The following is a 16,226-nucleotide window of genomic DNA, read 5'->3' as shown; positions in this document are numbered from 1 at the left end:
ATGGATAAATTATGCAATTATGTTGCCCATTTATTTCTTTTACTATTTTTTGGGGTTTATGATTTATTTACTTTGGTTTCATTTTCCTGTTATTTGAATAGGAATTTTCTAGAAAAACAAAGCTTTTACTATCATATGAAAGAAGAAAAATAGATACATAAATATATGAATTAATTATATAATTAGAGTAATATAATTATGTATTAAACCCCAAAGGATACATATATAGAAGTGAAGATTTTCTTTAAATATATTTTTTAATTTTGTCTTTAGAAAGACTGATAATGAAAAATGCAGTTTAATGTAAACTTTAATTCTAATCCCGATATTTATTTTTGTGATTTCATCAACATAGTACTTTTTATATGTAATTACTTGAAATTTTTTTTTCTCAACTAAAATTTTAAAAATATTATTTCTAAAATTTAATGAAGTTTTACGCACCGAGCAAAGCGCGGATAATTTTACCAGTGTCATATAATAATTCGGACGCACACAACTTTTTCAAATTTGATAAATTGGTTAGATTTCATTTGAGAAAGAAAAAAGAAATAAATGAGCCTCTCCTCTCTCTATAAATTAACAAAATGTAGAAGTGGAGGGAAGATTTTCCCGCCATTTCCCTCTTAGCTAAAGTTGTTATTCCTCTTGCAAAAGAGAAGAAAAGAAAACCCTAACCCTAGGCCAGCCAACGACCGCCATGGAAGAGCAAATCAAAGCTGAATTCCTGAAAAATGGCTTCGCTCTCGATGATGAAGCAGAAATTCTTAACAAATGTAAGTAAAAAAATATGATTTTTTTGTTTTTCTTTCCCTATATATATGGAGAATTAGGGTTAATTTTCGTGATTTGTTTTCTGTCATAATTAGGTCTTACATTCTGTATACAATACAACCTAAGCCCTTCCGATCTCGTTTCTAGCTGGGACGTTTACTCTCTCAACAGGTCAGACCTCACTCAATTCTAATTTTAGTGAAAAAAAAGTCCTAATTTTCTTTTTTGTGTTTGTGTAAATTTCAGTTTATTTTGCTTCTCAAGCGAATTAGTAAACTAGAAGAAAACAAAAAAATAAGTACTGAATATTTATTAAATAAAGTTACTGAATAGGGAAGATCCAGGACGTAGAGTTAGTGGGTTTGGAGTTCACCCACTGCCCTCTTGAAGCAGTGGTATTCGGTTTTCTTGTATATAGTATATACCAATTCTACTGGACATTTACATATCAGAACCCATTGCTTGTTAATTAACTCCACCTGTTACTGAAGCATGATTAGACTAAAGACTTAACCTTAAACGAGTTCACATTTCCTTTTTTTTTTTTTTTTTTTTTTTGTGTGTGTGTGTGGGTTGTGCTAAGGAAATGAGAGCTAAGTCAAATATGTGGCCATATACTAGTGAAACCAAGACTCTTTCTTGAGCTATGGTGAAAAACTTGGAGGTTTAAGTGGATGAAAAGAAAAGTAAACAAAGAACCATTTCTTTTTAGAATATTCAAATTACTAAGACACTTTGGGCTTCCAGTTTTTCAGCTTCTAAAATTAATTAGTTAGAATATAGTAAAATTCCATACTTGTTTTCATTAAAAGATATTGAATCATCTTTGATTAGATCAGATGCTGCTAAAATTGCAAAGACTTAGTATTTTCTTGGTAACTACTTAGGCCTACAGATATGACTTAATTCGGAAATAAAAAAGTCTTTTGGTAAGTTGGTTGGTGGCAATGTTGAGGAAAAGTAAAAGCAGAATGGAAAAACACTTATATTGTGGAGCAACAAATGGATGGTCAAATAACTTGAACCAGCCTGATTTTTCTTTCTGTTATTCTAGATATACCTAAAGTTTGACTCTTTGATATTCTTCTCACCTCTGGATAAGAACTGAAGTGGCATTGCATTTTACTCCTCTGAATTTTAATTGAAATCCAAACCTGGAGTTCCACTTGATGGCCATTTGTTTCAGGGGGCTGGAATTGATGGTGCAGAGTTCACATATGGGTGCATTTCTACAACAATTACAGAATGAACGGAGAGAGGACATTGTTAAAAAGGAACCTGGTTTACATTTCTACTCCAGTGATATTTCTATGTGAGTGTATTCTCTAGTTCAGCCTTCTGAGTATATTTAAATTTTTTGAATTTAGTATCCTTGAACCTCCCATTTCCATGTCTCAACTGGGCTGACTTATAATGATTAGTAACCTTCTGGCAAACGTGCAGTTTGCCTTTTCCGGATCAGGGGTCAAATATATCTCATTCTGTTGTTTCAGGAAAATCTTTTCATATTTTATATCTCTTGCGCCTGTGATTCTGGAAATCTTACAGAAATAGTTTTGCTCATATTAGATGTAAAAATAGCTGCTATTATCCACCTTTTTTGAACTCTATCTGCCCCCTTTCAAATTGTTATGAAGTGGGAAACAAAAACAAAGATTCTATACTTTATTAACTAACCCTAAAAACAATGGCGAGTCCAGCTATAAGTGGCCGCTAATGTGAAATTTAGATATTTCCTCTAGGTTACTGAAATATGTGACTTCTCAATGCTTGACGCTGAAAAATATCAACACAGGATATTGAATGATGAATACGAGGATACCAAGGAAATCATTCTAGGTACCCCAACAGATAAACAAAAGTCATCACAGGCAGAAACAACTGCTTCAGCACAAAAAACTAATGGGAGCATTTCCACCTCCAGAAAGCATCTAGAAACAATTACACCCTTTGGACAAAGAAGGAACAAGTTTGTGGTGCAGTTTTCTCTCAATGAGAAGGCCAATGAAGAAAGTATGAATATAGAACACGATCAGGAGAACCCCAATGATGACATCATAAAGAGAGTCCAACCAAGCAAAAGATGTTCTTTGCAAATCATTAGCTCTCAACCTGAGCCAGGGTGCAAGTTCATGTATGACAGAATGGAAAATAAGGTACTTCCTATTTCACAGAGGTAGAATACCTAGGTTTTTCCACTACGAAGTCCTTACTAATTTTTTTTTTTTCAGTTTAATTTTCTTGAAAGCCGAATAAAAGATCATGCGACAGCACTTGTAGCCTCTGGATTGCATGAGGAACCAACTGATCCTACTGTTGCTTCACAGGTAACATCTTTGCTTTTGAAGTATGAGATTCCCACTCCACATATTTGCACTGGCATTCTGCTGTTTTTGCACTACAATGCAAGTGCAACTTTATGTACTAAAAGTCTGACATTAAGTGCTTTTCCACTTACTATCTTGATTTCCATTTTGACAAGGTGACATAATTTTAACTCTTTTATGGATCATTTTGTTTCAGAGATCTGTATTTGCTGTTGGGATGATTTGTTGCGAGGAAGAAGGGCGTTTGAAGGAAAAGCCTATTTTACTGCAAAGCAGGTAAAAAGCTGCTATCTGCATGTATAATTAGTCTTTTGCTTGGAAGAAATCAGCTCTTTATTTTGGATTGAGTTGGCTCAAAGTTCTTCCGCAGTTTACAGATGGTCCATCCTGGTTACATTTATCACCAAGTCACTTCTTAAGTATTCCATATTTAGAGGATTCTGTGCTCTTCTATTCCTCTAGATCAAGTCAGTCAGTGGTGGTTGAAGTATGATAGATTGATAGTTACATTTATATTCTTAGAAGCATATTAAGAATATTGGCATTGTTGGTAACAACTGTGAATGTTACCATTGATAACAAAAAGAATAACAAGCTAACGGGCACCTAGTTCCAAAAATCACCTTCTAGGAGGGGTGTTTATGAAATCCAGGCCCAAACAGACTTATTACACAGTAAATGTTGTAAATAACCTCTACAACTATGTATCTTCCTGGACATTTTAAGTGTACTAATTCTATCTATCACTTCTTTATCTGTGTTACCACTAACTCACTATTTAGATATATTCCTCTAAACAATCTCCAATTCCTTACTCTCCAACTATGGTAGATCATGGCACTCCAAATTGCTGCAAACACTTCCTTTTTGAAAATATTGGCATTGTTATCTTGACTAGCTTTGACATTGAATGATTATTTACACATTATTGACATGACTGATAGATGTCAGAAGATCCTAGAGAATTTTCCATCTATCTTGGCACCATTAAGCTATGTAAATTTGTCTTTCCATGGATATGCTGCTCTCTATGGTTGATGATATCTAGTTGCTAACAGCGTTGAGTATTCTGGAGGTCAGCGTGTGCGCCTTGACTTGCAAAACTTGAACCACTTTTCTGTTTTCCCTGGCCAGGTATTGTAATGCATGTATTGTTTTATTAGTACTTTAAAATGTTGAACAAAGAATAAACCTCAAAAATTCATACTCAGGTGGTTGGTGTTGAAGGGCATAACCCAAGTGGCCACTGTCTAATTGCATCAAAAATTGTTGATCGCATTCCTTTGTCGGTTTCTTCCACGGAAAATCTCCCACCTACTAAGAAGCAAGCAATGGATCAAGATCTTCAGTCAACCAACGCCTCATGTGCTATGCCAGAGCTGTCATTGGTGGGTAAGCTTGTACTCCATATAAGTCTACCACAAAATTAAACATAAGAGTGAGTGAGATACATGTATTTGGCTTGCTAATGGTAGAAATCTGTTTATGTATTTATATGAAATGCCTGTTGTACCAAGAAGTATCCTTGGTTTTGGATTTCATCTCTCATGCCTGCCTTTCTCAGTTCGAAAAACTTAAGGATACTGACATTTCAACTCTGTTTACCTTTTATGTAATAACATATGAAATACCCTTTACTGGAGTTTGGCCCCTTTTGACAACAAGCAATGTTTTCCAGAGACATTTGTTGCCTTATTATTGGTGGTAACCCGTGCAGGCTTGTAAATGGAATTCTGGACATATTTATTATGTATGTCATATGATGAATATTACCTTCCATAAGGTGGCCTTCTGGTTTGCAGATTTTGCTGCGCTCCATATCCATTTAATTTGGTGTGTGTTCTACGTTTTGCCCCCTTTTTTCTTTTTCTTTGTATGTTTATTTACTTGAGTGTAATTAGAAGCTCTGAGCATAGGGTATATGAAGAGAAGGGCATTATCCTTCGGTTCTGCCTTTTGGATGTGCAACCAATCTCTCTTCTGCAGCAAAGGATTATACCATCCTTTCTGTATTTTTTCTTACTTTGTTTTGGTGCCTTCTCAACATTTTACGTTCTTGTACAGATTATAGCTGCAGGTCCTTTTACAACTGTTGATAACTTATTCTTCGAACCTCTTGCCGAGCTTCTATCATATGCACGACGCAAGCAGCCTCAATTGATCATATTGGTAATGAGTTTACAGCCCTCATGCAAAAGTTGTAACTCTTTTTATTAGCTGATATATAAGTTTCATTGTGCCTTCGTAAATTCTCTTGACAGCTAGGACCATTTATAGATTCGGATCATCCCGAGATCAAGAAAGGAACCGTGAATAGGACATTTGATGAAATCTTTCAGGATGAAATTCTTGCGAGGGTATCTGCATATAAAACTTCTTTTCTTTTTCCAAGAAAGTTCTGGCTTTTAAATGTTTATTCAGTTTCCTTCCATTGGTTGGTTTCCAGTTGAGAGATTATGTAGAATATATGGGTTCTGCTGCTCGCGTGATTCTTGTTCCATCTGTTCGAGATGCTAACCATGACTTTGTTTACCCTCAGGTGAACACTTCCAACAGCTTAATCGTCTTCTTTTTTTGGCTCTTATGTCATATACAATATTGATACATTATTTTGTTGCTTACAGCCAGCCTTTGACATTCAGTCACCCGATCTTGAATACCAGGTATGCAGTGAACTGCCATAGGTCAAATTATTACTAGAGAAGGCTTAGTCTGGGATGATCATGTACCATTACTGACAACGATATTGTATGTTACCAGATAAATAGCATTACAAATCCTGGAGTATTCTGTGCAAATGAGGTAGAAGCTGATGATATGTCCAGCAACTCTATTCCTTATGTTTTCTTAACTATTACATGCCTTTCTTTTCGTTTTCACTGATAATTATGCTGAAAAGGTCTTGGAAAACTCGTTGGAATGTTTTATCTGTCGCTGCTGACTGCATGTGTCTAGACTGTACAAATTGAATTGTGGATGACGTGAAAATAAGTTGGGACTCATCAATACTAAGGGTGTTTACCTGACGGGCTGGATCGGGCTGGACATGGGAAAAAACAGCCCGTCAGAATTTAAAAAAATAAAAAATTTACAACTTATACTGGGTTGGACCGGGCTGGAATACGGTTAAAACCCTTGAATGGGTTAGCGGGCTAGCCGGGTTCTGGTGCACCGGTAGCCAAAAAAGGCCCGACCCCGTCCGGCACAACCCCCTACCCTAGCCAACCCATCCCATCCCTTACCAAACCGGGCTGACCGGGGTCAAACCGGGTTGTTAGTGGGCCGGGCCGGGCCGATTAACACCTTTAATCAATACTAAACGTCAATCGTAGAAAACAGTTCTGAGATTATTTTTACCTCTTGCGGCCTTGCCCCCAGTGGAAGGGAATTTCTCCATGCTACGACAGCTCTTGATATTTTTATTTCAGGTGAAAGTGGCTTGCTGTACAGTGGATGTTCTTAAACAGCTTAGTGCGGAGGAGATTTCACGAAATCCACAAGGGGGATCAAAGCAACGAATGACAACTCTTGCAAACCATATATTAAACCAGCACAGGCATGTTTCAGTTGGCACTGTTTGCAATTCCTCTTGTTAATGCAGAAAGCTCAATTAACCCAATTTTTGCTAAATCTTTTTCTTTTTTGCAAACTAAATGCAACAGCTTCTATCCTCTATATCCGCCAGCTGAAGGCATACCCATTGATTTCTCTCTTGCTCCGGAAGCTCTTCAGATGTCAACTGTCCCAGATATACTCATCTTACCCTCGGACTTGGCTCATTTTGTTAGGGTAGTATGACTTGCTGATTTCCACACCAAAACTTTGCTTCTATCATTTCAGCAATATGGAACTAATGCAACTAAACAGACATGAATGCGCTTGATCATGAAGATATTCACACAATCAATTTATTAAGAATTTCATCTGCCTGCAGGTGATCTCCCTTGGAGAAAGAAGTGAAGGGGAAGAAGTAAAGTCCATTTGTGTGAATCCTGGACGACTTTCAAGGGGAGAAGGAGGAGGTTTCTTTGTGGAGCTTAATTACCAGGGAAGCTGTGATTTGTCAAGTGCTTCAGTTATTCGTATATAGAACTAAGAACTAAATCACCATGACGATGAAGAACTCGGGCACACTGCACTCTTGAAGGCTTCTCGTGGATAGTAACACAAGAAACACGTGTGCTGTGGCTGAATCTATTATGTTGGTGATGTTCAGCTGCCATTATTCAGAAGCAAGTGTCTAGATATTAAGGAAGTCGTTATAGCTGGTCAGAGCATCTTACGCAACCTTATAAGTTCAGCTGCTGTCTGAGGTCAATATTTAGGAAGTTAGCTGTCTAGCTCATTATAGCATCTCAGCTACTTGGAGAAGTTCTGCTACCTTGTCCATGGGGGTTAGAGAAAATTTAACATAAAACTTCTGTCACTGTCTATTAGTTGTAGGTAATTAATTATCTTCTGGCGGGATCCTTTTCTATACAATGAAATACAAATTTGCTAAGGTTGTCTGCTATGAGATGCAGGAGAGAGGAAGCTTAACTCTTTTGAGTTCAAGTGGTCAGCCAACCCCATATGAGATTCCTTTTTGCAACGAGTCATACTGCGTATAAGAAAAGAAAAGTTCAACCGTATGTTTCTTTGTCATAAATAGGTCAAACAAATAATATTTTCCAAAAACTCAAAACTCAATTTTTGGAAAACTTCAAAACAAATGCTACCAGGTTTTTTTCAATTCACAAGCCAAGCCTGCCTGTATCAATCAATTACATCATTTTCAGCAATATGCTAAAGATAACAATGTTCCAAATGGGGGAATATGCCATTAATACGCGTTCACTTCATCTCCATGGTTAGTGCAGACACTCCAAGTAAATTAAATCCTACCCCTGCCCCCACCCCCCAAAAAAAAAAGAAATAACAAACCACAAACCCCCAAGATCGGAATAATCAAGAAGCAAACTAAAGAAAAAGTAAAGGAGGAAAAAGAAAAAAAGAAGAAAGAACAATAAACTAAGAAAGGTGCTAGAATTTTCTTCCCTTTTGGTTTTGTTATGTTTTATAGACATCGAAGAACTTGAACAATCTAATAAGATGACTAAAATAAGCAAGTACATGAAACCAAATGAGAAAGAAGAAAACAAAAGATTTGTCATTTAACAATATAATTTACACAAGTTAATGAGATAATAAGTTCAGCACCAATTATAGCTGCAGACAAATTCTACTTTCAAATCCTTCGATTCAGTCCTTGAATCTGAACTCAACAACCTCTGTATCAATTACTCCTAATCACATTTCTTCCACTCCTTCCTCTGTCTTTCTCTAAAAAAGTCTATCCAAAGATTAGAAATCCACAAAATACTAACCAAGATTGCACTTACAATCACAACCATCCAAGAAATCCACATAGGCCTAGAAATCACACCATCTGCTTTTCCATTTGTAAACAAATAAGGGTCCAATAACCCCCCTAACCAAACTATAGAACATATAAAAAACTGGTGATAATTTAGCAGCCATAGGGATATTGTTCTTTCGATATCTAGCAAGACTCCATGTGTTCTGGCAAGGACTTGTGATCTCAGCCAGAAAAAGAAGGCCAATAAGAGTAGCTGCATCATGATGAACGACGAATCGACAAGTTAAAAAATACATAAAGAGTAGCCAAATGATGAGCAATGAAAAGCACATCACTTGGATAAAAGACCAAGTAATGTAAAAGGTCAGCTAAGAAGTAAGCAATGCTGTATTCAAGTATCATTTCTTGGAATGGTGTGTTTTGGGTGGAAAAATCAAGATTTTGGAATGAAGTTTGGGAATTTTGTAACATTGAGTATATTGATAAGATTACTGCAGGGGTACCATGAGCTAAAGACATTATACAACTTGATGCATCAGACCTCACTTTTTCTTTCCAATCTTTGAATATGATCAAGTATCCAAACAGATATATGATAGAAAATACAAGAGTGAATCCAACAAGATTTGACTCCAAGATTGTCAAAGTTTCCATCAGGATATCAAAGAAAGATTAGATTATATAACAGAAAAGATGAAGAGGATACAGTTTTAGTGATGAGGAAAAAGAAAGGGAAACACTTGATGACTGGTGAGAATCTAATTTTTGCACTTTGTATACCAATTGGTACTAGTCAATTATTGGTAATGTGAATATGTGATGTAAATAATAGAGTAAATTCTTTCCAAAGAGAAACATCTCTCTGTCTTCCGTACAACCTATTCCCACACGTTATACTTTGTGCTGAGAGAATATTCCAACACAAAATACATTTTATAGAATTTTTTGCACCATCAAGTGAGTTGACATATACCAATAAATAACTCTTCATATCAAATCTAAGATAGTTATCTCGAAAATCAGATACTAACCTGCTATAACCAATTTAATTGCAGTGATGGTATAAGAAATATTTATATATGCAGTGTGTACAACTTAAATAACAAAAGAAAAACAAAAAAACTATGACCATATGAAGGGGTGAGGGGAGGGTAAGTTCTGCTAGAAGTTCCTTTATTTTGCTTAAGAAACAGGAAAAAGAAAAAAACACTTAAACTTGAAAAAAATACATTTCCATGTGGAGTAATATCTAAAAGTTGCTTCACTATTTCTCAATCTCATGTTACTGACATTTTCAATTCATCACTTCATTTGCCACATTTCTCTAATGGTAGTTTATGCATTCCTTTTCTCCAAGAGAACTGTATGTGAGCTTCCAAGAGAAAAATTAGTGCCAAATCCAGAAAAATGAGGAAATTTGTGATAAATTGACAGTCAGCACAAAAAAAAAAAAGTAACAAATGAAAATGTTGAACATAAAATGGATACACAGTTGATAGTCGATGTATATGTGTGTATAAAAGTGACCACCAAAGAAATATCAACCTTTGGTACTAGAAGAAAATTATAATCAAAATCTCATGGAAGAGAAAAGGAGAAGAAATGGTTGTCAGTATTAGGCAGATATAATGTTGTGTTTTAAAATGACACTTGAACTAAAGACAGTTCTGATGTCAGCTACATAAAGAACTGTTCCAACAGCAATCATTTTCAGTACAAAAGTTGAAGAAGGCTATTTCAAAACCAATATCAATTTATTTCAAAATATTCTTGGTTCATTTGCCTAAAACTGTAATTAGTCTTCATTTGGCTGAAAAACAGAAGTATCAAATTGTTGTACTTTTCCAAAGACCTCTTACATCACCATACCACCATCAATAGTTAAAACCTGCAAGAACATATAACTGAAACAATAAGATCCTCAAACATTACATTGTAACATAAACAAGGTGGTAAATGCTATAAAATGTAAAACCTGGCCAGTGATATAATTTGCTGCTGGATTAATGGCCAAGAATTCCACCACTCCAGCAACTTCTTCTGGTTGACCATACCTTCCTGGAAACATATTTAAGAAACATAAATAAGAACAAGATCAACTCTTGAGGGGATTAAATAACAGCAGTAAAGCTCAAAGTTTATGCATTATTTCGTATAATGCAACGGCTTTACCCCAAGCACGTCCAGGTCGACTCACTGACCATGTCACTCCATTTAAAGTTATCTCAGTCAAATATTATACAAAAAATGAAAGTTACTAGAATTTCTCTATATTTTCGATAGGACTAAAAGGCTCCTAAAATAGGATCTTTTTCTTCCGTTGTGCCCTAATTTTACTAGGTCTGCATGGACTTCAAGAGATTGTAGGTCCTTCAAGATGATTTCGTACAATTTGAGAAATTGATTTCAATTTAGAAGATTGATGTCACAGTTTCTCACATAAATTCTGGGATAAATTGATTGTAGCACCATAATATTAATTGTAGGAATGAGCTCTAGTACACAAAGCCACATTACTAAGCTAACCAATGTTATCATGAAATCCGTAAAGGACTGTATTTCTTTTTCCTCATCAATGATCAACACATGTGAGGCAAGTAACCTCTCATATTGAAGACCTAAGTTTTTATTAGGAGCACATTCAATCAAGGTGACGGAAGCGTCTGGAGGTAGCTCGACGTCATCTGAAGGTATTAAAAAAAATAAATTAGAATGACACAAGTTGGATTTGAACTTGTGACCTAAAGCATCTTTTGAACCCCTTTACACACTAGAGTCTTCCCTTATGTCAAGGGGATTCAACAGTTATATATTATAAAAAAAGAGTTTGTTTTTGTACTATTTGCACAGTATAATTTTCCGATGAAGGGGATTCAATTGAACCCCCTTACTGATACCTAGCTCTGCTCCTGGGTGCTGTTTTATGCATCTCTCGCCCTGCAGAAGTGCTCAAGCTCATAAAACCATTTATAAAATCCCAAGACCTTTAATTGGACTCTAGAGAGGATGACTTGGAACAACTCCGTGTACGCCATCTCATTTTCCCTTTGTCAACTGAAGCATGACTTATGATAACAACAACAATTTATCCTGAGATAGTAGCTATATACATGGAGAGAGATCTGACCTAATGGGACTTGCCCCAAAATCTTTTTCTCGATGTCATCCCCTAGCTTAGCAGTCATATCAGATGCAATGAACCCAGGGGCAACAGCATTCACCTGTTATTCAGGAGGACTTGTTAGATTAAAACAGAGATTAACTAATGTAACATAAAGTTTAGCATGTCTCAACAACATACATTAATATTTCTACTTGCATATTCCTTGGCCACAGTTTTTGTCAGGCCAATAACACCAGCCTTTGCTGCACTATAGTTAGCTTGCCCAAAATTGCCAACCAGGCCAACTACTGATGCTATATTGATTATCTTACCCTGTTCAGTGTTCACACATAAGACGAGTGATATTAGTGCTGGAGATCGAATTTTGAGGAAAATAAATGGTTTTGCAGATGACTCATAAGACCATTCTCAATGCCTTACTGAATTATGTTTCATACAAAGAGCTTCACATCACATGAATAAAAGTACCTTTTTCTTCTTCATCATAATCTTGGCTGCCGCCTATAGATAGACAGATGGTTAGATTCGCAATCTAAAATTTGAAATCTATCAAAGTGAATGGTCAATAATGTAAAAGGCACCTGTGTACAAAGGTATACGCCAGTTAGATTTAGATCGATAACCTCTTGCCACTGTTTAGTAGTCATTCTCATCAATAAGCCATCTCTTGTAATACCTGAAACCAAATTATCAGAGAGGTTTTAATGGATAGGAACTGATATACTAAGAGGAGAGTCTTTTCTAATAACCTGCATTATTTATCAAAACATCTACAGTTCCCCATGCATCAACTGCCTGCAGAAATTTCACAAAACCAAAATGAGAACTTGGATTTTCCAAACAATAAGCAACATTTGAATATGCTCACAGTTTTTATCATAGCTTCCACATCTGCTTCTTTGGAAACATCTCCGCCAAAACTAAGAGCCTGGCCACCACATGCCTCAATCTGTTGAAAGCATAATCCATAAAATCCATATATTTCTCCCATTAAGCCATTAAGAAAGAAACCTCAAAGTTAAGATCAACTACAAAATCTGGCAATGATAAAGGTTAAAACCCCCAGCAATCAATAGATGGGGATAACCACCAGACACCAGTAATCCTAACTGTATTTATCGGTGTGTGATATTAAGTACATTCACATCAGGAAAGATAGTCACTTAGGAGGCAGCACTTCACCTCTTTGCAAACTTCTTCAGCCTCCTTTGATGACCTTGCATAATTAACAAGAACCTGAAAAGTTCAAGACCAACCTTTTCAGAAGCAAACATTAAATAAAAGCATTAGTTATTGTGAAGCAGTTAAGAATGAATCTGGAGCAGAGAAAGTAACATGAAAAGATGAACTCTATGTCTATGAAAATTTCTATCAGAGAACCACATATACCAAAATCATGTTATTTCTTCCCAAGGAAAACTAGTCCTAGCAATGCAGCAGACTTCAGCTCACATAATTTGGTAGTTACAATCTCATAAACATAACTTATACGGCTTATCTGTTAAAGTACCTTTTCCATATGAACCATCCTAAGAATGATTTCAAGAAGCTCTCCAGAAAAAAAAGTAATGCTTACCAACTATATGAAATTTAGTAGATTTTACTAAACAAACCAGTTACAGTTTTTTCATCATTTCAGACTCTGCTCTTCAGCTTGACTTTACCAGTTACAATCGAATTAATTCAGAGCAAAAGTCTCAAGAAGAATGTGAATCCCAATTAGGCCTATCACGTAGGAATAACTTTCTTTAACTTGGATTGAAATTTTTGGTGAAGCATATCTTGTACCTTACATCCAGCTTTCCCCAGAGCCAATGAAATTGCTTTACCGATACCTCTGGAAGCTCCAGTAACAATAACAACAGGAGCCTCAGTTTTAGAAGTGACTTGTGCCGCTGCTTGTTCAACTGTGATAGCTTGTGCTTTTACAACTGCACAAATCATTAGCAATGAATAAAATCTGCATAAAGTAAAATTATCTAGTTTTTTGTTTTAGAAGGTAAAGCAAGTTTGTAGGTAAACTAGCACAAAAGGATGTCGTATTAAAACTGAACAAATTTTTCAGAAGCAAAACATCAAAAGTATGCCCCTTATAATCCTGCATAGAGGTGTTCGTCGGTCGGTACGGTACGGTATTTAGACATTTCGGTTCGGTATATTTGGTATTCGGTTTCTTAAAATGCTATCCCAATCCCGTACCTAATTAAATTCGGTATGGTTCGGTTTTTCTCCTTTCGGTTTATTCGGTTCGGTAACTTCGGTTTATTCGGTTTGAATACTAACTAGTGCATAGAGTCATAAACTGTAATATTCTTAATTAAAATACTCAAAAGTACAAAACTAAAAACATTTGTTGTCAAAAGTTTTGTCCAAAACTAGCAAATATAACAAGAGAGAAAACTATACATAAAGGAATAAAATTGATCATTAGAAATGTATTGTTACTTGCTTAGAGTTAATTGATGAACTTAGAGAATAAAAGAAAGTAAAATTTTAGATTTTTTATATTTATGTTATAATTAATAATATGTGTATTGTGTAGTATAATATATATTTCGGTACGGTATCGGTATTTCATTTTAAAATATCAAATACCAATTTTTTTAAAAACTTAAACCAAATACCATACCAAATACCAAAATTTTCGGTTTCGTATTTATCAAATTATGCATAACCCTAATACTGCATGGCTTCTAACATTTAACACTGATTCAGCCTCATTTAGATGTTCCAACCTACACCACGAGTAAAGTGAAGTATACAATGATAGAGTTAGCAGAGTCTTCAAAACATCTTCTGTTTCTTTCGTTCCATATAGTCCACGATATACTTGCTGGTATAGTATTCCACCACTCGAGCTTGCTCTTTCCTTTTAAGGTGGAATTCTCTACTTTCCAACATACGCATAAATTAGCATTTACTTAAAACGTCTGATACACCCATAACAAGTAAATTGAAACAGAGACATGATGACATACACTCCAGTTGATAAATGCTTGAGCGGAAAAAAAAAAAAAACTTTATACATAACATAACATCTAGTCCAAAATCTCAACTTTCCCTTTACTTCAAAAACGTTATTACAGAAAATGCCACAGCTCATATCAGATGTTTCGCGAACGATCAATTCTTATTTGGTTAAACTCAATGTTATCTTGTCCTTGATCCTCTCTGACTCTGTGTGTGAGAGACTAGATCATATAAAGGCAACCAAATGTGCGTGTGTGTGTGTGTGTCTGACATCTATGTATATATAAATCATATAAAGCAACCAATAAAAAAAACCCAGTAAAGAGAAAAAGCTATGGAACTTAGAAATATTATTACCAGAGGAAAATGAGTTTTTGCTGTTTGATCTGCACTGCAAGCTGGAGTAATTTCTGGGCTGGAGCTGAATTAGCCTAAATGGTTGCAGAAAATTACAGATTTTGTTGTCAGGCGTTGTGATTCTCCCCTCTGATTTAAGGGCCATAAGAGCCGATCCTGTAGCAGAGAAAGCCATTGATTTTCCAATAAAACAAGAAATTAATGAAATGCAAGAAAAGTAGTTCTGCTTTGTATATAAAGTGTATCTATAGAGATCACAATGTGGGTGGTGGTGGGTCACGGGTCGGTGGGGGGTGGGGAGGAGAAGTTCGATGTTTTCGACAAAGCTTTGGAAATAACGAAAGAGAAGAGAGCTGTCTTTGTTTCTGTAATGGCGGGCGATTTGTACGAGGTTCTTATTCGGCTTGAGCTTTTATTTAGGTGGGCAATGTAATAATAATTTAAAATTATAGGACTTGTTATAAAATAAAAATTGTAAAGTAAGGACAAGTATAGAGAGAAACTGATATATTATTCAAATTTCAAACTTATGTACATAATGAACTGAAAATTACTCTATTTATAGAAGAAAGGAAGCAGCTGCGAGGCTTTTCAGGAAGCAGATGCGAGGCTTTTCAGGAAGCAGCTGCAAGGCTTTTCTTTAGCTGCTTGTAAACTGTCTGCATGAGCTGCTTGCAACCTGCCTGTTTAATAAGAAGTTGCTGTAAATCATTTCATTGAGCTGCTTGCAACCTGCCTGCATCAGTTACTTGTAGATAAATTTCAACAGAGTACTAAATGGATAATCTTTTTCAAGAAGATTATCTATAGCGGAGTAATAAATGAACATCCACAATATAATTATTTTCATAACACTCCCCCTTAGATGTTCATTAAAAGGTATTGTGCCTCGTTAAAACCTTATTAGAAAAAATTCTAGTGAAGGAAAAAAAGTAAACATATTTAGTAATATGTATTTCTAGTTGCCTCATTAAAAACCTTATAAGGAAAACCCTGTGGAAAAAAACTTTAGTAAGGAAAAAAGAGTACATCGCGTATTTTACTCCCCCTGATAAAAACCTTGTTTCAAATATTTGAGTCTCTGCATTCCAATCTTGTATACCATCTTCTCAAAAGTTGAAGTTGGCAAAGATTTAGTAAATAAATCTGCCGGATTGTCACTTGAACGGATTTGCTGCACATCAATGTCACCATTTTTTTAAAGATCGTGTGTGTAGAATAATTTTGGTGAAATGTGCATCGTTCTATCTCCTTTTATAAATCCTCCTTTCAATTAGGCTATGCATGCAGCATTGTCTTCGTATAAAATTGTGGA

At 35.5% G+C, this 16,226-nt stretch overlaps 2 protein-coding genes and 1 pseudogene across 2 annotated transcripts; 1 reads left to right on the top strand and 2 right to left on the bottom strand.

Annotated features, from left to right (window-relative positions):
- Positions 1–506: 506 nt before the first annotated feature.
- Positions 507–7,602, top strand: LOC107823792 (uncharacterized). The gene is made up of 16 exons (XM_016650501.2): positions 507–776; positions 870–945; positions 1,961–2,086; positions 2,570–2,930; positions 3,006–3,101; positions 3,298–3,377; positions 4,160–4,235; positions 4,313–4,489; positions 5,166–5,270; positions 5,363–5,458; positions 5,548–5,640; positions 5,726–5,764; positions 5,862–5,903; positions 6,530–6,657; positions 6,764–6,890; positions 7,036–7,602. Exons 1-16 carry the CDS (start codon positions 701–703, stop codon positions 7,189–7,191), a joined length of 1,854 nt encoding a protein of 617 aa, XP_016505987.1. The 5' UTR covers positions 507–700; the 3' UTR covers positions 7,192–7,602.
- Positions 7,603–8,227: 625 nt separating this feature from the next.
- On the bottom strand, positions 8,228–9,256 carry LOC107823794 (TLC domain-containing protein At5g14285-like; annotated as a pseudogene).
- Positions 9,257–10,053: 797 nt separating this feature from the next.
- LOC107770582 (3-oxoacyl-[acyl-carrier-protein] reductase 4-like) lies at positions 10,054–15,304 on the bottom strand. The gene is made up of 11 exons (XM_075230890.1): positions 14,912–15,304; positions 13,373–13,515; positions 12,767–12,820; positions 12,453–12,533; positions 12,334–12,379; positions 12,166–12,260; positions 12,053–12,085; positions 11,762–11,896; positions 11,588–11,681; positions 10,436–10,518; positions 10,054–10,348 (listed from the first exon to the last, which is right to left on the bottom strand). Exons 1-11 carry the CDS (start codon positions 15,084–15,086, stop codon positions 10,316–10,318), a joined length of 972 nt encoding a protein of 323 aa, XP_075086991.1. The 5' UTR covers positions 15,087–15,304; the 3' UTR covers positions 10,054–10,315.
- Between the last annotated feature and the right edge of the window lie 922 nt (positions 15,305–16,226).

This window comes from Nicotiana tabacum, chromosome 15, assembly GCF_000715075.1.
Source record: "Nicotiana tabacum cultivar K326 chromosome 15, ASM71507v2, whole genome shotgun sequence".
Lineage (NCBI taxonomy): Eukaryota > Viridiplantae > Streptophyta > Magnoliopsida > Solanales > Solanaceae > Nicotiana > Nicotiana tabacum.
The sequence above is the reverse complement of the archived record's forward strand: the minus strand, read 5'-3'. Positions and strand labels throughout refer to the sequence as shown.

Coding starts and splice junctions, on each gene's coding strand:
- LOC107823792 (XM_016650501.2), top strand. CDS start 701: ATGGAAGAGCAAATCAAAGCTGAATTCCTGAAAAATGGCTTCGCTCTC. Junction 4,490..5,165: donor CTATGCCAGAGCTGTCATTG/GTGGGTAAGCTT, acceptor GTTCTTGTACAG/ATTATAGCTGCAGGTCCTTT. Junction 6,891..7,035: donor ACTTGGCTCATTTTGTTAGG/GTAGTATGACTT, acceptor ATCTGCCTGCAG/GTGATCTCCCTTGGAGAAAG.
- LOC107770582 (XM_075230890.1), bottom strand. CDS start 15,086: ATGGCTTTCTCTGCTACAGGATCGGCTCTTATGGCCCTTAAATCAGAG. Junction 12,086..12,165: donor GCGTATACCTTTGTACACAG/GTGCCTTTTACA, acceptor GTCTATCTATAG/GCGGCAGCCAAGATTATGAT. Junction 11,897..12,052: donor TTATGATGAAGAAGAAAAAG/GTACTTTTATTC, acceptor AACACTGAACAG/GGTAAGATAATCAATATAGC.